The 21581-nt window shown below is 43.2% G+C and overlaps 1 protein-coding gene across 1 annotated transcript in view; it reads right to left on the reverse strand.

Moving 5' to 3' along the window:
- Positions 1-21581, reverse strand: part of VSNL1 (visinin like 1) — a 100787-nt gene that overhangs the window by 53105 nt on the left and 26101 nt on the right. Inside the window, exon 2 of the mRNA XM_022554133.3 lies at positions 9546-9712. Within this exon, the coding sequence (XP_022409841.1) occupies positions 9546-9707 (162 nt within the window). The 5' untranslated portion in view covers positions 9708-9712. The remainder of the gene's footprint in view (positions 1-9545; positions 9713-21581) is intronic.

The raw sequence follows: 21581 nt of genomic DNA on the forward strand, positions 1-21581 counted from the left end.
AAAACAGCTTTACATTAAGAGATCCAGATATGATTTTTTTTATCTTCAAGTCCAGCCCTGTATTTCCAATTAGAAATGTATTGTCCTTTAATAATTAGCTGAAGAGAATAGCTAACTGGAGAGCAGGTCCTTCTGGCTTTAAAACCTCATAATCAGGCTGGAGTTGAGACACATCCTTTTGGACGTTAATTGGAGCCATTAGGAAACAGGTTCTCAGGCAGCCTTCCCCGCTCCAGGGCGTCTGTTTCCTCTTTTGTAAAATGGGGGCAGGGTGGGCTGAGAGACTTCTAAAGTGCTCTTTCTAACCTTATCCTGAGGACACAGAAGTTGAGGTATCCTCTAAGAGCATTCCTTTGGATGGCATGGCTGCAATGACCACGGATATCTCTCTAACTGACACCTGCCCTATCATGGGAAAGCAAAATCCCAAGGTGTGGAAGCCATTCAAAATAATTTCACACCCGTTGAGACAGGAGAAGGTTATCACTTCCACCCCTCTGGGATAAATGCCCTAACGCAAGACATGCGGGTAGTAGCTAGCTATTCCCTGAGACAATCTCCCTGTAATAAAGTGTCTTTGGAGCCTCACATGGGACACTGTTTCCCCAGAACTGTAACTTTATTGTCATCTCTTCCTTGAGATTTCAGACCCCAGCTCTTGTTTTCCACATTAATTCAATTTGAAGTGCAGCCTAGATCATGTTGGCAAACATTCCAAATGGAAATGAATTCCCAGGTTCTCACTAAAAATTGCAATGTCTTCACCAGCCCAATCTGGATAACATTTTGTGTCTTACGTAATGTCTATTTCCCAAAGGAATTAAAATGCTTCTGTATATAGCTCCGCCCAGCAAATTTTTAATAAGGCGTACTCCTAATTACCTCTTATGAACAAGCAGAATCTGAATCCCTGAAAACCGATCACCCAAAAATCTTTTCTTGAGCCAACAGTATTATTTTCAAAATTGATTTGAATCAGATGTTGAGAAGCGATAGTAGTCACCTCTGTCACATTTTCTTTGGATAAAATATTTGATAGGGGAGCCAGCGCTTGTTTGGCATCTGGAAGACTTTCCGTGCCCAGGTGCCTAAGATCAAGCATGATGAAGCAGGGCTCAGAATATTCTCTCCATCTGACAGATGAGGAATCTGAGGGTCAGAGTGGTTTGTTGATTTATTTAACAACCTCGAAGCATAAGACTTTCCCAAGTTCATACAACCAGTGTATGGTAGAGCCAGGTACACATCCAGCCCTCTGACTAAACCACATCACGTTTAAGTGTATTCTGGCGAAACACTAATAGCAGTGTGGGCTCTGGGGAATGAAGAAGGGCTCTACCTAGACAGGAGGTGAGAAAAGCTTACAGAACTGTGTTGCAAAACTATAATGTCCTTGTTAACAGAGGTGAGGGGGAGTGGGGAACCAAAGTCTTAGGAACTCAGAGGAGAAAGAGATTCTTCTGGCTTTGAGAGTCAGAAGATCAAAGAAGGCTCTTCCAGGGAGAAACTTTTGAGCTGGTCCTAGAAGGATGGCTGAGAGAGCTTTTGATGCATCTGCTTCACAGCAAAGTAGATCAGAGAAGCTCCCAGATGCCTGTTCCTGCATGTGACCCAGAGGCCACAGAAAGCACAGCAGGAGGGAAGAATGCTGCTCGCAAGGTGGGCCAGGTGTTCAACTGCTGGCCCCTCTGCAGCCCTGGTCAAGTCTGCTGACTTCCCATCCCATACAGCTTGGAGTAAGGAAATGCTACCTCCAAAGTCTGGTTCCTTGGCCATGGTGAGAATCAAGTGAGCTGTCAGATTAAAGCACTTTCAGAATGATCACAAAGGAAGGGACGAAAGGGAGGGAGAGAGAAGAGAAGGAGAAATGAGACAGGAGACCTGTGGCAGGAGCCCTGGGGGTATGAGCTTTATCTTCAACAGGTGGTTTTCCAGATTATCTCAGCAGGTCTGCCAAGAGGTTTTGGTTTGTTTGTTTGTTTGTTTTGTTTTGTTTCATTGTACTTTTGTTTCAACCTAATATGCTCAATCTGGTGGGCCTCCTGCCAGCACTATGCAGAGGAGCTCTCAAACACAATAGCTGGGGCTTCCCTGGTGGCGCAGTGGTTGAGAGTCCGCCTGCCAATGCAGGGGATGTGGGTTCGTGCCCCGGTCCGGGAGGATCCCACTTGCCGCGGAGCGGCTGGGCCTGTGAGCCATGGCCGCTGAGCCTGTGCTCCGCAACGGGAGAGGCCACAACAGTGAGAGGCTCATGTACCACAAAAAAAACCCCCAAAAAAACACATTAGCTGTTTTTTATTCTAGCTTTTGTGATTCTGGTCAGTGAGATTTTTGAGCTTCCAGACAGACTGACAGCTCATGTCCAAATCACCCTCCCTTTGAGAGTCAGTGTCAATGTCACCTTCCCCACCAGCCCTCCCTGGGCCTCCATGTCCTTCCCTGTCTTTCACGGTTCTGATCACAATAGTCCCTGTATTATAGATGTGTGTGTGTGTGTGTGTGTGTGTGTATGGTATATACCATGCACTTGACCTATAGACTTCTTGCTGGCACCAGACCATAGCCACCTGAGGGCAGGGATCTGTGACAGTCTCTGTAGACCCAGGGTCTTCACAGCATCTGGCACGTAGGTGCTTAGGAGAATGAATGGCAAGCAGGGGTGCATTTCATCCCCTTGGGGTCTTCCCATTTGCATTTTCACGGGGCTCTGGACAAAATACACCTTAATTAATGGGCCTTGAATGAATGAGGAAAACATCCCACAACAAACTGAAAACAAATTTCACAAAGTGCAGTCCAGAAACTTTTGATCTTTTTTTGCCTGTAACGTTTCTTTGAGAGTCTGGTTTAGAAGGGAAATTTTCTCCATTTGTCTTACTGTCAGTTGAGACCCAATAACTCTACGGTCACAGAAATTAGAATGTTAGGCCTGCCAATGATTACAAGTATCTTTAGTGATTCTTAACATTTTGGGAGCTTGCAAAGAGCCATTTCTATACCTGAGGAAAGTTATCCCAAGAGAGTGTAGATACAAAATTATACATATAATTTCAGTGTGTACAGAACTCTGGAAGCCTAGCCCAGGATACCCCCAGGTTAAGCTCTAGGTCAGTGTTTCTCAAAATGTCACTCATGGATCTTCTCCGTTAGAACTATCTTTGAGGTCTTATTAAGAATCCAGGGCTTCCCTGGGGGCGCAGCAGTTGAGAGTCCGCCTGCCGATGCAGGGGACACGGGTTCGTGCCCCGGTCCGGGAGGATCCCACATGCCGCGGAGCGGCTGGGCCCGTGAGCCACGGCCACTGAGTCTGCGCGTCCTGAGCCTGTGCTCCGCAATGGGAGAGGCTGCAACAGTGAGAGGCCCGCGTACCGCAAAATAAAAAATAAATAAAAAGAATCCAGACATTGGGGCTCTGTCCTAGGCCTAGTAGAACAGCAACCCTGAGGAAGGGGCCCAGCAACCTGCTGACCGAGAGTCTGCCCAAGTGATTCTGATACCCACTCAAGTTTGAGCGCCATCGAGAGATTGATTTTTTTTCATTTGCACAGATGATGATCTGAGAATCAGAGAGAAAAAGTCCCTTGTCCGAGTTACGCAATAAACAGGGCAAAACTAGACGCACGTATCTTATTTCATAATTCTACAAGACAAAGATTACGTGCCTAAATGTCTACATTTATTATGTGTTTTCATATAACTTTCAGGAAGTATGCCTTTTCTTCCTAATAGTAGGTTTTTAAACATAAGAATACAATTTGAGAGTAAAATTATAAAGCCATATAGAGAATTAGGTAATAATACTTTATTAACGAGAAAATCTTTCTTGTTCTGTTAAAATGTCTTTAATCATCAAATGTTTAGGCGCTCCTGAGTCTATGATATAATTTATTTTTATTTTGTTTTAATCCACGTCTCTGGGTAGTCGTATCAATAGAATTTTGGTGACTAGATTTATATTTCCTATGTTTTAGGCCTAGAAAATTTCTCATTGAATGGAATTGCAATTACATTTTGTTGTAAAAATAAATATGGTTTTGTGAAGTGAAAAGCATTATACAAAAAAATGAGATGATATTCCAGCTCTATCAGGCTCTGAGCTTACCGAGAGCAAAACTTGAGACAGCGTCTGTCTTACAGAAAGGACAAAGGCAATGGGTCTTGAATGACTAAATGAATGAATAAACCCAGTCTTCGAAGGATAAGCTGCAAGGGCATTTTCTAATAACCAAATTACAGAAGCTCTCCAGGAAACGACCACTTGGATGGACACACGGAATGACTCCGCAGGAACTCTTTTGTTATATGCAAATAAGTTTTACTAAAATTCAAACTGTTGGATCAGGGATGATCAAATGGCACTCGAGGGCCCTCCCACCTGCCTCAGTTACCCACCCAATGATGCTGATGAAAACAATCCCGAAAGTCGAACTCCAAACAAATATCAAAATGCATTTAGTGCTTTGCAGGACTCTGTCCGGTTTGTTACTTGGTTTCTTTGGCTTTGATGTCACAGAGACTAAACGAAGCAGGAATGGTATCAGCCTTCCAAGGAAGAGGACCTGGGATAGGGACACCTCCTCCCTCGTGCAGCTGCTCGCTCTTCCGCAGGGCTGGTTTTCTTTTAAGATTAAATTTAAAAATTCTCTGAAAATACAGTTCAAATTGCAAACTCTCAATCTTAATTTGTGATCTCAATTTGGCAATCCTTATAATTATTGGAAACAGGAAGTTCTCATGGGGGAAAAAATCAGGTACTTGGTTCTTGGTGACAAAATGCAAAATCTCTCTCCCCAACCTCTCAGCAGCGGTACTGTGGTTGGGATGATGAAACAACTGCAGTAACGTGGACATCTCTGTGTGTGCCAGGAGCGTTAGAACATTCCTGACAGAAGGCGTGCTTATACCAGATACAGAGGGCGCTGGGCTTGCCCATGAGAAGTTTGTAACAGAGAAGGAACGAGTACTGTTTTTAGTTTGTCACGGCTGCCATAACGAAGTACCACAGACTGTGTGGTTTAAACAATAAAAGGTCTGAAGGGTAGAAGTCCAAGATCAAGGTGCTGGTAAGATTGGTTTCTTCCGAGGCTTTCTCTTTGATTTGTAGCGACCATCATTTCCCTGTGTCTTCACATGGCCTTTCTTCTGTACATGTCTGTGTCCAAATTGCCTCTTCTTATAGGACACCTGTCATACTGGATTGGGGCCCACACTAATGACCTTATTTTAACTTAATTACCTCTTTAAAGGCCCTCTCTCCAAATACAGTCAGATTCTGACATACTGGAGATGAAAATTTCAACACATGAATTTGGGGGTAGGTGGGCACCTTTCACAGGTACCAAGTTTGTCAAAGGTAAAAGCTATCTACTCAGAGACGTTTCATCTTCTAAAAGGCCAGGAGAAAAGTCTTCCTTTCATCACTGCATTAATTAACTTCTTACTTTAATATCCCATTTTGAAATAACCTCTATTTTCCACTCTTGCCCCACCAACAAGCATTTATATCATTCTGCCTTGTGTTGTGGTTAACTGTGTCTCTCCGGTTAGACTGTGAGATCCTGGAGAGCAGGCAGGACTGTCCTTTAGTCACTTCTATATGCCTCCACCACAGGGCTTCCTGAGAAGGATACACCCAGCCAGCATTCAATACAATTCACTCACCAACACTGATGCTTGCTCTGTGGCAGGCCCTGTCTTAGCCACTGGGTCGTATGTTGATTTAAGTGAGGTGACTATTCTCTACATGACAAAAGAATGAAACCTGTGAAACCGTGCCCCATAGGGTTAACAGAAATCCTTGACTTATGGAACAGCAGATAAGGGAACAGCTTGTTAAAAACCCCTCTGCTTGTAGCCTGCCTTTACTGATTAAGCTTGCTTATTTCTTTTTCCTTCTTTAATTGCATACCCTCCAAGCTTCACATAGCTAGGTAATATATCACAAGACTTCTTAACCACCTTATAGATAATGCCTCTGACGTATGGGTCACTAGAGTAACAGGCACTTAAGCTGTTTTCCAGAAACCTGGAGTCAACTCCTGCCTAGTCAAGGTGACAAAAGCTGGATGGGACCACTGAGCCTAAAACTGGGCCTGCACAGTTGTCTGATGAATGACCTTTTGATGTCAGAGGGCCAAAAACTCTACCCTCAGACCATGCTAAGAGCCTCCATTCCTGAACACACATCCCATGAAGAAGCATGTAACCCAATATTCCTGCTCAGAACGCCGATTACCTCACACTTTCCCCACCTCCAATCACCTTTCCCCACGCCTAAGACCACCCTGCTTCTTTATCGCATAAATATCTCAAGCCTTTTGCCTTCAGGGAGGTGGATCGGAGACTTCTTCTCCTGTCTCCTTGCTTGGCTGCCTTGCGAATAAACTCTCTGCTACAAACCGCAGCATCTCAGCGTACGGCTTGCTGCGTGTTGGGCAAAGGAGCCTGGTTCGGTAACACCTGTAACAAACTAGGAAGGTCCATGCCCAGACCTGTGTTTTTCAAATCCCACTCCAGCAGCTGTATGGTGGCGGGGCTTGGAGGGAGGTTGATGAGGGGCTGCCAGGGGAATCCAGTCGAGAGGCAGGGCCATGTGCTGCAGTGCACGTCAGCATACCCATCTTTAATGTCTGTCCTGAACTTCACTCATTTTGCGGCACTGAGCAAATTACCTCATTTTTCTGAACCTTAGCTTTAGACAGTTTTACATGTAGACTTAATGGAATTTCTTTATATTTTGGATACAAAGGCTTCTGAAGTTGAGGGTTTGTGGCCCCTGGCCTTGCAGGGGGGGCCTCTCCCGTTATCCTGTCGCCCCATACCCTCATCAGAACTGACTCCACGCAGTGAGGTGGCTTTCCCAGAGCCTAAAATGGATCAGGTCAGTGACAGTAAATGTGTCAGGCTGACCACACAGGTGGGAGGGCAGAGGCCACCGGTGGCTTTGCTCACTCAGCTGGATTCCAGGATGTCTCAATGTCCACACTGAGATAGAAGGAACTACTGAAAAGTGCCTATTCACCAAGACAAAGACTGTGTCTTGCTGAACATTTGTACTTTTAAGCTGCATTAAAGGAGGATTTTTCTTCTCAGCCCTTCTCCTGGGCCTTATTACATAATACACATCTTTCTCTCTTATTCTCCCTTCTAACCTAACAGACCTGTCTTTCTTTCTTTTTTTTTTTTTTTTTCCTGTGGATGAGGCATATTTCCTCTGCGATTCTCTTTTGTATTTTGTCCTTGGACAACTCTGGAAGGAGAGGAGGACTTTGCCTACTTTCTAACTATTTGATACAAGAGCACAGGCTGAGTTTAAATATGGCTGTTAAGAGGCTGCCAAGAATCTAAACTTCATCCACAAAGTTATATATCCCCTTCCTGGAAAAAAAAAATCCACTCTGGGGGGAGGGAGGAGTAGGGGTTGATATTGGTACATATATCTCAGTTGTACCATAAAACACTGGGGGATGTTTGATGTTTACACACACCCCTCCCTTAGCTTGAGGTGGATTTTATTTTCAGTGCTGAGTACTTCCAGCATGTAAATAAAATACTTCCTTTCCTGCATTTGAACTATTTCTTCAAAGGCAAAACCACTCTCACTTTGAACAAACAGTGAGAAACATGGCACATAGAGCTGTCTTAAACACAGAGTGACAGCTTGCATGGCTTTTACTGATATGAACGTGGCTTTGACAAATCTCATTTGTCTGTACTTCCCTTGGGGCTGAGGGAAGACAGTTCTGAGGCAGAGGCTAACTTCTGGGTGATAAAATGGTAGAAGATGTGACTTTGAAAACTATGGTGAGTTGTATAAAAATCTAGGAAAATGCATACCATCCCACTTGTCAGCAAAAGCAATTTATGTCAATTGAATGGTAAATGCGTTTCTCAGTGCTTCCATGTAAAAGATCTCTACACGAAAAACGAATTACTCAGATATTCTTAGAAGTGTCACAGTAATCTTATAACATGCACACATACCACGTTTTGTGTACGTTTCTACACACATTTAAAAAGATAGTTATAGATACCTTGAGCCCTCAGGTGGTCAGCACTGGATTAATGACAATCACGGATTCTTGACATTCATTAGTGGTTCATGCAGGATTAGCAAGCTTTTATTAATGCGATAACCACCTGCAAACCGAGCACCCAAAGCCATAGCTAAGACTTTGACACAATCCGTCCATCTATCTAACCATGCGGCTAAACTTCCATCTCATCCCTTGCCTCTTATGCACTGGATGTAACCATCATAACTGCAGGGTGGGTGATGCAGTTTGAATCCTGTGTTCATCACTGTCTTGCTTTCTTTTTCATGTGATGTTATTGCTTTTATTTGTAGTTCTATAAAACATATTTTTATCTTATCTGTGTTTAATTTAAAGTATTTTGAGACTTACTTTTTGCACTTAATGTTTCAGTGTTACTGCAGTTCAACTGTTTTGACTGCCGTGTGAGTTTACCACAGTTTATTCTCCACTCTCCCTTTGATGGGCATTTGGGTTTTTTCCCAGTTTTGGTATTGTGAGCAGTGCAGCTATGAGCATTCTTATACATGTTCCTTCTTGTACATATGCAAGGATGGAATTGCTGGAGCAAAGGCTATATGAGATGTTCAACTTCAAGAGAGAATGACACTGTTTAATATTTTATATAACCATCCCATGCACATATTATGCATGTGGATGGTTCATATTGCTCAAATTGATACTTGCTGCACTTGAATGATAAGAGCACTATTATCTATTTGGAATTTTAGTCAGAAAAAGTTAAAAGAGAAACAATTACAAACAGAGTAATTAAAAGAGAAACACTTTTTCCACAAGCCTCACATTATCGAAGTATAAACAAAATGGAATGTCTTAGATCACGCCAAATCTAGAACAACTACAAATGATAAACTCAGACAAACCGAAGCAATACCACTGCAGTACAAATTACACCTTACACGGAACAGTTTTATCTAATGTCAAGGGGAATGTTAACTTCTGAACAGTACAAAATCCTGGGGGAAATTCCATATTTTAGACCTTGATAGAATGATAGAAGACCATCCTGGTAGACCTTGATGTATACCAGAACTCCCTACTTCCTTCTAAATGCAAAGCTGTGGAGATCTGTATATTTTTCTTACCTGCAAATGAGGGGACTTTCTGGGTGCAAAAGCCCTCCCACATACTTTGCTAACTAAGAGAGGTACAGATACCTTTAACAAGCCAAACAATGGTGCAATGAGCCGCCTGTCGGTAATCGCCTGTCGGTAATTCTTACTGCGCTTTACCGGATGCTATCATCCTCTGAACTGTTTGGTGTTTTGACTGAACAATTACTCTTCTTGTTCAGAAATTGCTTGACTTATGTCTGGGACAAAACACATCCCTTTGCATTTTTAAAAATGACCATTTTTCTTTTTGGGTGGAAAACCACCAGAGCTGAAACAAATTGGCTACTTCGAGTTATATAATTCCATGTGAAGCTACATGCGATGAAGACAATGTTTTCTGGCCTGAAGATTAAAAAAACGTTGAAAAACAACTTACCTTCACGTAGAGCTGCTGAAATTCCTCGAGATTCAGCCTCCCGCTTGGACAGTCCTTGAGAAATCCTTTGTACCACTGCTTGAGTTCATGCTCGTTAAACTCTGTGCTCTTCACCAGGTCCTCCATCACTTCGGGGGCCAGTTTGCTATTCTGTTTCCCCATTCTGCCTGATGAAAAGCAAATTAATGCAATTAGCGCTGTGGCTGTGATCATTTCAAGCTTGATTAAGAACCAAGCTAGAGTTCTGAGCAGTCCCTTGTGGTTAGAAGTCCCTCCAGTGTGTCTGATCAAAGTCTCCCCAAGTCTGTTTCCTTCTATTTGATATTCCAGAAAAGAGATGACCAGAAAAGACTTCTCAAAAGGCTGTAGAGTTCATCCTCCTCCATCATGTGTCATCTTTTACACAGCACTGACTCCCACATGGAAAGCCAACATCCCTTTTTATGCTATTCATGTAAAGTACATGGAAAATGTTTGTATTCTCATTTTACAAATTATGATTCATTAGCACTGACTGCACAGGTGCCTAATTCTACATGTAGTTTGCAGGGATATTAAGTGGGATTATTGACAAGAACGGTAAGAAGGACTTATAGCCAAATGATCGAAAAGTGGCTTTGGAAATCTGATCAGCAATGGTAGGGAATGCGTTGTTCTAATTCCAAAGTTTCTGCTGTTTTTTTCTTTTTCAAATGCCAACAGATCATTTTTACTAGTCTCATTAATTCTCTATCTCTCTTCTCATCTTCAGAAACTTCCTACAACATTGCCTTCAGTGTTGACAACTTCTGGATGGCTTTTTTTAAAAGATTGGTTAGTGAATTTCAGTTGACATAATTCCATTCTATTCTTACTACTGCCAGTAAGTCAAAATAATAGTGCATAAAATAAAATATAAAATACATTGATTATATGCCCACAGTAGGTGGACAGAGCATAGGTTTAGAGTTATCCCTGATTTGGCCATTGACCTTATGTGTTGCTTACAGCAATATTAATTAACTGCTTTAGCGTCAATTTCTTTCTCGATAAAGCACACATAAAAAAAAACTCTTTCAGATTTACTGTGATGGCTAATTAAGAAATACGTAGGTAAACAAAGACCAAAAAAAGTCCAAAATTAAAAGTTTTATTACTGCAGGAAAATTAAAGATGATTTTAAAAAATTTCCCTTTAATGTTGTTGCTTTGTGACAAAAAAGAATTAAAACAAATTAACCACAGAGTAATTTAAAAAGTCAAGTTAGTGATTTTACTAACAGAACAAGGAAAGTATCGCAAGATCTGTAAAGTCCTGTTAGAGGAGACAGAGTTAGGTTTCGGAGAATTTATCCAAGTGGACCTAGTCCTTCAGTGTGCTTGAGACAAATTCTCTACTAGGCTCTCAGCAGGTCTATACTTGTAATAGCCCAGAAGGGGTAATCTAACCGCATACCCTGTTGTTATTATGTTTTTACCTTCTTCTAAAACAGATTCCACACCCATTGTCAGTAACCTGCCCTAACATTGAACAATTCTTTCAAAATAATGAAACCAAATCACTATTGCTGCTTTCAGGGGGAGCTGCTTCTTCGGAAGCACACAGCATGGTGAAAAGATGCTGTTTAGATGGCCATTTGCTTCCAAACTCTTCTGCTTGATAAGAGGGCCTGAGGATGTGCAACTATGCCCTTTCTCATGGAGTTTCTCTGCATATTTTTGCTCTTAATTTCAAGTTTCAAGTCTCTGATTAAAAACCATCTCTTAATTATAAGTTACTGTGGGATTCCACAGCTGGATATGGAAATCAAGTGGGTACTCAGGTGTCAGGTTTAATTAATCTGGGTAAGAAAATGGTAATTCATGGTTATCTTGATAATCAAAAGATGTATTACCAACCTTTCAGTACTTCTCTTTGCTCTTTTCAGTGGAGAATTACAAATTTTCATTATTGAACTAGACTCTCACCTAATAATAATAGCTACTGAACCTGAGTGGCTGCGGGGGAGGCACTAGGATGGACACTTCACAACCTTGACCTCTAACCCTGTGACAACTCAGCAAAATAATTAGGGCAGCTCTCTTGTACAAAATCATACAACTAACGAGTGGCAGAGCTAGAATTTGAACGTGGATCTGCAAGACTCTAGTGCACAGTCACCGACAGACAGGTGGTTGGAAAGCATTGCAGGAGAAGGAACAGGAACCGCGAAAGCAGGAAGGTTTGAGAGGCTGAATCAGCGTTTCCTGGCGCTGCAAGAGGGATGAGAGAGGGATCACTTTGCCAAGCCCTTGTTTGGAAAAGCCTGTTAGATTTACCAAAACCACAAGCTCAGAAGTGAGTCTGTATGAATGATGGGAAAAGGGGTTAAGGGTTATTAAAAACCACCTCCCCCAAGGGCCTTTAGAAGGTCAACGTGTCAGCTTCTCTCTTAAGCAAGGGAGCTTGGATTCTCTACACATCATTGCGATGCCTTAAACTGTTCAGTTGACCCGGGAGAGGATGGTCTCTTACACAAAAGGGGAACATTGTCAGCACCATGAATCACAGTTTTGGGGACTCAAATGCATAACTTCATGCATCTTGGTTACAGGTCATGGTCAGCACCATCACTCAGGTGTGCCTGGAAATGAATCATGTACAAAATCAAGTTGTGACCTAGCTCAGAGTGGCACTGCCACCGCCCTCATCAGGTTTTGCCTGGATTAATAATCCTCCCTGGGCTCTCTACTCCAACCTGCCTCCTGCATGGCTGCTTGAATGAGTTTCTGAAATGCAAACCTCAGCATGTGATCTTCTCCCAAAAACGCTCAACAGCTCACCATTGTCTACAGGATGTAGCCCCAGCTTGCTAGCATGGCACAGTCTTGCCGACTCATAGCCTCATTTTCTGCCAACCTGTCTTTTCACTTCATATGCCAGTAATAATCAACTGTTACAGGTCCCAGGGCTTGCATGCTTCCACACATTCATGCTTTGCGTGTGCTGTTTCTTTTCCTGGAATGTCACCCCCCTTTATCTGCTCAGCACACTTCTTCTCCTCCTTTAAGTAGTCTCAGCGCACGTGCCAGCTCCCCTGTGAAATCTCTGCAGACTTTCCAAGGCTGACTTAGGCATCCTTTGTCCTCGGCCTCTCCCTTCCCTTATAAAAGCTTCCATGATCTTTACTGATTTCTCTACTGGATTGTTAGTTGCTTGAGAGGACTGCTTTTATTTATCTTTGTACCCTGGTACCTCATACTAGATGCTCAACAAATATTTTTTGAGGAAATGAATGAATGGGACGTGAGCCACCGTGAAGGACCTTGTCACTGGTCTTCATTAGTCCCATTATGGGATTTGGTATGTTTCTTTCTGGGAAAATCAGCCTCATAATAATCTATACATGAGGAGAGTCAATGCAATCATAAGTATAAAGTGCAGACAGCAGATGGGAGGAATGTTTCGTTTAACTGTACAGAAAATAGCCTGACCTTCTAGAGATTGTTTCCTGGTCTGTCTTCATCATTAAATTCTAAATAGCTTGAAGTCAGGGCCTGTGCCTTTGTTTCAGCATCCTCAGTACTTGGCATAAAGGTGATTCTTAGTTATGTCTGATAAATGAACTGATGTCCTCCCCGTACTGGGGCTGCAGTGACATGGGCCAAGTAATTTCTTTCATTATGAGACTGGGATGAAAGAAAGGGTAAAATGACAGTAAAGCTTAACATGTTCCCCAAAAGAGTCCATGACATAATGGGGAGGATTTATGCCCACTCTATTTCTAGTTAAATCTGTGATCTTGGGCAAGATCCTTTCCTTTCCTGTTGCTCAGTTTCCCCAACTGAAAAATGAGTTGTACAAGATGATCTTTAAGGTCCTCGTGCCCCCACCACTCATTGATTGGCAGCATAAGTTTTCTAAGTATGAAAACATGAGTCACAGACTTCAACCTGGCTTGTCTCAAAAGAGTCGGTGCATGCTGGCTCTGCATTCTTTACCTGAAAACCGGTGGTACTTGAGCATTTGTTACCTAAGGGAGGGGAAAGATAGCAGAGTGTATTATTTTTATGCTAGGGTTCCAGGCTGTGAGATAAAAGCCAGCCCAGCCCCAAATCAAATAATTCCTCATGCTTTGAGTTGTCATAGAGACTCAGTGCTAGGCACAAAATGGGACTGGTAGAAGGGTTCTGATGGGCAAGAGAAGACCACGTTTTTATACACTGCAGTTCACAGAAGGCTTTTGTGTAACAATATTTACCCGTATAACAATGCTGTAAGAAAGAGATCATTATCATCTCTTTTATTGATGAGGAGTTTGAAGCTCAGAAAGAATACATAATTTACCCTAGCTCAGCTAGCTAGTAAAAAGCTTAGTACAGAGAGAACAAGATGTCTCAAACCTCGTTGGTTTCCTGATAAAGGCTCTTATCTCTTGCCTGGATTCTTCAACCACCTCTTAACTGGTCTTCCTGCCTCGGGTTTGGCCACTTCTCATCCATTTCCTACCCTGTCTTGATAACAGGATTCTAGAGCAGAAGAGGCAAAACATGTAAGAATGCTCTGAGAACTGGGAAGCTTCCTGGAAGGGAGAAAAGACCCACCAGAAGGTCCGAGAAGCTCCCATGAGCATCCTTCCTCCACAGACCGTTTTGGCCTTAAAGAGGATTCAAATAAAATATATATGTGGGGTGTGTGTGTGTGTGTGTGTGTGTGTGTGTGTGTGTGTGAGAGAGAGAGAGAGAGAGAGAGAGAGAGAGAGAGTTGCCCTGAGCCTGTCCTTTGCCTACTCTGCTACCTAAGCCCAGCTTCTCAGGACACACCAAGGCTTGCTGCATGCGATGAGGCACACAGAGCAGCACGCCTGGCTTCTCCTAGGTAATTGGACCATCAGTCTGGCTGAATCTTGGTGAGATTCATGGAAAGACTTGGGGGCTGAGTTGGGGTGGCACCACCACACATGCAGACACACAGCAGGATGAACACAGTGATGGGGAAACAGTCCCGGAAATAGGGCTCAGAGCAGAGGCTGAAAGAGCTTTAGGGGCTCAGGTGGGAGGCCTATGGAACACACAACAGTGCCAGGTATGGAAGGAGTCTTGAATGGAGTTGATCCGGTTCTAGTGTCAAGTTACCTGGGCCAGCCTTGAATATATCAGGTCTTCTCTCTGAGCTCTGGGATTCTCACCTGAACATGAGAATAACTGGAAGAGCCTGGCTTTGCTTGTGCTTAGACTTCTGCCTGGATCCCCCCTTTCTTTTCCTTACCACTGGCCCAAATCTTACTCCCTCTGCAAGGCTCAGTTCCAATGCTGTCTTCTCTGTGACACGTTTCTACAAATTCTCACTAATCTCCTCTCCTCCTGTCCTTAAAGGCATGGATTTGTACCAATGATGGTTGATGGTTTGGTTAACTGAGGCAGATAGAAACTCTCTGGGCAACTCAGTTCAGTGGACATTTATAGGCATCGTCTATGAGAAAGGCCCTGTACTGGGCACAGTGGGGTGTAAAGAGAAGACATGGTTCCAGCCTTGAAGGCTCAGAACTGGATGCAGGAGACATTCACCTCTTGGAATATGGGGCCTGGAGAGATGAATGTTCACAGCCAAGAGCTGGGGAGCACAAGGGACAGAGAGACAAATTCCCACCCATATCAGGCAACTTCAACTGTGGCTGGTCCCCAGGTGAAAACCCTTAAGCAGTTGCGTCCCAAACTTGCCTAAATGCAAGAATCATCCTTGGTTATTTTGTTAAAAATACAGCTTCATTGGGGCTTCCCTGGTGGCGCAGTGGTTGAGAGTCCGCCTGCCGATGCAGGGGACACAGATTCGCGCCCCGGTCCGGGAAGATCCCACATGCCGCGGAGCGGCTGGGCCGATGAGCCATAGCTGCTGAGCCTGCGTGTCCGGAGCCTGTGCTCCGCAGCGGGAGAGGCCACAACAGTGAGAGGCCCGCGTACGCAAAAAAAAAAAAAAAAAAAAAAAAAAAAATACAGCTTCATGAGATCCTCCCTTAGGGGGAAGTCAGTACTTTTAACAAGCAGCTCAGGTGAATATGATTCTCAGTCAACTTGGGAGTGACCGATGAAAAACATGAATAAAAATCAAGGTAGATAGTCTAACGAGAAAACACCCAAAGCAGCACAAACATAACCCAAGTTGTCTCCGATTCCTCACTCCTTCCATCTGGCATCCTCGACATGGTTTCAAGATCCTGTACTGGGGTCTAGCATTAAGATTTTAAAAATCACACAACTAGGGAAGACGAAAGCTTGTAAAGATCTGACTCTGGGTTCTTCTGTTTTTAAGCCCCTTGGTTTCAGTTGGAGAGTCTGAGGTCTTCCAATATCACACGGGCAACTGATGGCACAGCCAGGATGAGAACCCCAGTCTCCTGACCTAACTGGGCAGTCCCACCCTCCCACCCTCACAGTGTGCTGTCCCCACGCCAAACACACATAGCCCGTAAGCCAGGAGGCATGTTTACCTCTGTGCCAGGATGCTGAAACAATCCCCATCACCAACCCTCTTGGATCCCTTAAACAAATGACATTAGGTTGCTAGTTTCCAGAGACTGTTAAAACAACCCTGAAAATTAAGCCTCAAAGTTTCCCAGCACATTGTGTGGAGTTTTCTTTTCTAATAAAGGCAAATATCTGGCCCTCTGGATCTTTCTGCTCTTCTCTTCTTCATCCCCCTAAAGCCGAGGGCTCACAAGTTCCCAGCAGCTCTTCCCAGGGGGCAGGGAGAGTGTCGATCACAGGCTGGCCTTTCATGCCACCTCTGGGGACTAGAACAGCTTCAGAAAAGGGGAGACGGGCTTTCTCGTGGCATTCTCTGATGACTTTCCCTCCAACTGGGAACCTCCTGGGATGACAGTGGAGATCCTACCCTACAAGCATAAAACAGGCAGGGGGCACCAACTACATCCTTGGGGATTCAAGATAAGTCACAGGGCTAGGAGCAGCCTGGAGCATCAGTGGTGCAAGCTCTCTCCTTGCCCTCAGAGTAAGGACTTGGATATCCCAAGGGGCAAGTGACATGTTCAAGTGTCTACCAGTAGTGGCAGAGTCACTCAAGTCTTCTGACTCTTAGGCTGGTGGTCTTTCCCCTCTGAGAACCATCTGCTCTTACCATGTTCCTAAAGGCTTATCTGTACAGTAACTCTAAAAAAGACTTTAACTCACATTGGTGGGCCTTAAGTACAAAGAACTTTGACATTCTCAGATAAAGGTGACTTGATAGAAGTAAAATGCTCTATCTGAAGGAAGTATGATACTAAAAATTAATTTGTTCACTTATTTAACAAACTTTTACTCAATATTATCATCTATTACAAAGATAAATGTGGTTCCCAAATCTCTATGGTAGGCCTTTCCTGAATAGTAGAGAATATATCCATCTACCTGCTAGACATTTCTACCTTTATATCCTACAACCGTATCAAACTCAGCATATTCTCCTGTGCTCCTCTCTGGGTAAATGGCCCCACCACCTGCCCAGGGTTCCTTATAAGCCTGGGGGTTATAGCTAATCAATTATCCAGTTAAGTAGTTTGTAGATTCTACTTCCTAACTCTCTCTCAAATTTCATCTACCTCTCTCTGTGGCCACTACTTTAGTGCAGGACATGATCATCTCTCACTTTGATGACTGCAGTAACCTCCTAACTCGCTTGCTCTCCCCTCTACGGTGTTGCCCTCCATCTTCCACACTACAGCCAAAATGACCTTTTTAAAACACAAAATCCAATCACATCACTGCTCTGCCTAACCCCTCAGTGGCCTCCCATTATCCTTACTCTGAATCCAATCCTCACCCCGGGACCTACTCTGTCCCCACGCCACCTTTTGTCCACCCTCCCCATGCTCCCAACCCTATGCTTCAACTTCTTGTATCATCGCAAACCTCTCTGGTTGTTTACTAGCTGTTCCTTTTGCTGTAAGGGCAGTTCCCATCAGGTCCACTTTGATCTTCCAGTAAACTCCAATCCATACTCCAGATACGGACGGGGATCATCTCCTGTGACTTTCTTGTCTGGCTTCCTCTTTCTCACCTTGACTCTTGTACACACTGCTGTCACCATGCCACCTGCCATGGCATGGTCACCATAAGGCATGTCTGCTGTCTCACCAGACCTGGGTTTCCTCAAGGGGAACGTGATTGTCACGTTCACCTTGGCATCCAGTTCAGAGCCTACCATTGAACAGGTGCACAGGAAACGCTGTTGAATCAATTATGATGTGATCTCAGTCAACAACGAGCTAGAGCTTATCAGCTGAGCGATAAGCAAGAACCTATGAAACAGAGATCAAAGCTGACTGTGCTAAATGCCATTAGGGAGAGACCAGCAAAGTGTTGAAAGAGAGACAAAGACAGAGAGACAGAGAGAGAAAAAGAGGTGGTGGGGGGGGGAACCTCCAGGAATCACTAACAAAACTACCTTAGGAACTGAAAAATGAAAAATTGGATGAAGGATTTTTCACAAAGTGGTCCTTCAAAATTATCACAAGGAAATAATCACAAACCTGCAGAGACATATATATATAAGAATGTTTACTTCAGCATTGTTTAAAACAATTAAAAGCAAAACCTTTTCAGAAAATAACCTAACTGTCCATCAAAGGAAACTGGTTAGATAGATTTTGGTAGAACTATACAATGGAGATGATGAAGCCATTAGAAGTGGTATTGTAGATCTACATTGACTGGTATGAACTAGTATTGGGTCCATGTCATTTATTTAAATTAAAACACACAAACATAAAACAACTGTATATTCTCAAGGATAGACACCTGAGAACATATACTAAATACAATAGAATGGAGGAGGAGAATGGAAGCGAGCGCAGAAGATAAAAAACATAATAAAACATAAGAGGGGCTTTATATGAACAATGATGATTGTGTGCCACGAACGGAAGAATATGATTAACATAAGCGTACTCTTGAGGTCCAAAAAAAGAAAGAAAAAAGGAGAGAAGAAATTGCAATAAACTGTTAAGTAAAAAAGCAAGTCACAAAACAGTATACGTAGTATCGCCTTGCTTTTACTTTATATGCACACAAGCTCAAGTTAGTGTGCACAGAAATTTGGGGCCGTACATAATTTACATCAAAGTATTAATAGTGGTTGTAACTGCTGGCAATATAATGGTAATATTTCACTCCCCCCCCCGTATCATTTTGGAATTTTTATAATGTGCACATATAACATTGTAATCAGAAAAAAATGCACATAAATAATTTCAACAAACAAACAAACAAAATGTCTTTGGTTCACAAACAGTCTCAGGAATCCTGGAAAGAGAACTTTTGTGGTGCTTTCAATTAAAGCCACGTTTTTTTCAAATAGTTAATTCACAGCAGTATTTCCGGGTTCACCTGTAGCCCAAAGACCTTTAGTTCTCAAGCCCACCCTGGTTAGCTCTGGGTGAAAGGATGAATACGGGGGAGAAGCTCAGGAGACACTCGGGTCCGCTGCCTTCTCCCCCATCTTGGCACATGGAGAAGCAGTGATGGGGAGACACAGTGTTGGGAGGGGAGCCCTGTGTGTCAGAGCCTCTGACCCTCAGCATCTACCCTGTTGGGAAACCTCTCTGAGGCTCAATTCTACCATCTGTGAGATTGATGATAACAATCCCAATCTCAGATGTGTTACCACAAGGTGTAAGATAGGAAAGAGCTTTGTCAATGTCAACACACTATCCAGTGTTCATTATAATGACTGAAATTGAAACTCAAAAGATGGAAAATTCAAAGATAGAGAAATGATAATGCCATAGATCATAACTTCTGGGTGCCTAAGGTCAGATCTCGGATTGTCCAATGAGGTCCAGAGAGGGATCTATTTGAAGGTCAAAGGAAAGACCTCAGAAGGTGAAGGGGCGCAGAATTAGCCACTTCAGAACATGTCTCTTTCGCATAAGGATTATTTTAGGGTGATTATTTTTAATAAACAGCAAACATAGGAGAATCTCTGAAAACCGAGAAGTTATCCTTCTGAAGGAGACATCTACATTTATGAGGGAAATCTCCATTTGTAAGGTATCTCCCTCTCTGAACAGAATTTAGGAGGATGACTAAATCTCCAAGAACTCTTATCAGTGGAGAAGGTAACTGACTTAAATCTGCATAACAACCATACCCTTGCTTACTGTGCTTTGCCTGATAGGGTCTCACATCTGGCTTTCCTTCCCATCAACATCTTCTTTTATCTTCAGCTGAAGTTAGTATTTAAGGGGATAGCTTGGACCATTTCAGAGAGTTACTCATTTTTTTGGATATTTCACTTGTATAAGAAGTTATACATGTTATTAAACTTATGTTTTTCTCCAGTTAATCTGTCTTAACCAAGAACCTAGAGCATAGAAGGAAAATTACTTTTCCTCCCTTACAAAGGCTTTGGAAACAATGGTATCTCTGGATGTGTCTGGGATCAAGCTTCCCTGCCATTTTCCCAGGAAATAGGAAACGGTGATTTGCCTGAAGGTAAAGACCACCGGCCTGGGTTCTCAGCCTGGAACTTTGGGCCATGAAACCCACTGACATCCTCAGGAAAAGTTTCCCAGGGCCCTGCCAAAAGACCTGTGTGGATTTTCCGTGCTTTGATAGGTTAATGTGACCATGCCTTTTCCTAAAACACAAGAGCCGGTTTTCAGTCCCAACTCTGCCCATGTTTTCCTGTGTGACCTTGGCAACAGTTGGCTTCTTCTTTGAGCTTCCATTTTTCTCATCTCCAAAAGTTCTATGAAAGTTTCTGCCTCACCTAATTCACCAGGTCACTGTAAGGAACAAACCACAGAAGCAGCTTGTAACTTGTGAAAGTGTTTCTAGTTCTTCATCTAGAACGCTTTCCAGGACACCTCAGGAAAGAAAACAAGACCCAGACGTGTGGAAAGAAGTGGGCTTTGTTAAGCAGGAATGAAGAGAGAGAGTGACGTGCAAATCCCAGGCTCGACGGAGCAAAGACACCTGATGATGAGCAGCTCTGAAGCTTCACCAAGAAGCTAGAGAAGCAGAGGCGACCGCACACTCCTTCTTGGGGCTTTGGGAGGTAGCTGGAAAGAGCACATTTACCAAAACTTGCCAGAGGAGAGCTGGCCCTCAACATTGAGGTTCCTGGCTTTGATGTATTTCCAGCTCTGAATCATGCTCAACCCGTCCTTGCTGGGCCTTTGTGAAGTATCCAGTAAGGCTGGAACAAAGCACTTTACTGTGGTGCATGAAAAATATCTTGGCTAAAAGGAACAATGCCAAGGCTGAGAGGGCTAAAATTAGACCTTCCGGTTCTGTTTGACTTTGCCGTTGTGTGCACAGGCTGCTAACGTGGCATCCTCCACACGCCTCCCTCCCGGCCGTGGGCCTTCTGAGAGCACAGGTAACATGTGCTGAAGGAAAGGAAGTGCTGCTTCCTCTGGCACCCCGTGGGGATGACAAATGCTTCTGGGCCTATGTCACTGCCACTTGGAGCAGTAGGTTGAGTAATACTTAGTTTGAAGGAATCTGTTTCCACATCAGCTAATTTGTGGATTAAGATAAAACCATATCTATCCTTCCCATTAATCTAATGCCCTTCCATGTTGAAACCAAAAGGAAATCCGAAGATGATCATATAGTTGAACCTTATATTTACCTTTACCTAAGAATTTACAGCTTCACTTACATAACTGTTGCAGAACTCAAAGAACTAGTTCTAAGTACTTTACATCATGCTGTGCAGTAGTGTCATCTACAGAAAAGAGCACGGATCTTGGAGTTAGATGAGGTGAGATCCCCAACTCTGGCATTTCTGTTAGCTGGTGCCTTTAGGAAAGTTATTGAACCTTTCTTATCCCATTCATTCAACTTTAAATTGTGTATGTTAATAACTATCTCAAAATGTTAAATGAAATAATAAATTTACATAATCAGTATTTTAGCAGTAATGATCATGGCTTATATTAGTAAGTACTTACCATGTGTTCACGGATTATGCTCTTCATGTTTACAATAATTTAATGAAGTAGCCACCATGTATGTCTTCATTTTACAGTCAAGGAAAATAAGGCTCAGAGAATTTGACAAACTTGCCCAAGGT

Source organism: Delphinapterus leucas, chromosome 13 (assembly GCF_059928025.1).
Source record: "Delphinapterus leucas isolate spDelLeu-1000000601 "Yukka" chromosome 13, BTC_Dleu_Yukka2, whole genome shotgun sequence".
Taxonomy (NCBI): Eukaryota; Metazoa; Chordata; class Mammalia; order Artiodactyla; family Monodontidae; genus Delphinapterus; species Delphinapterus leucas.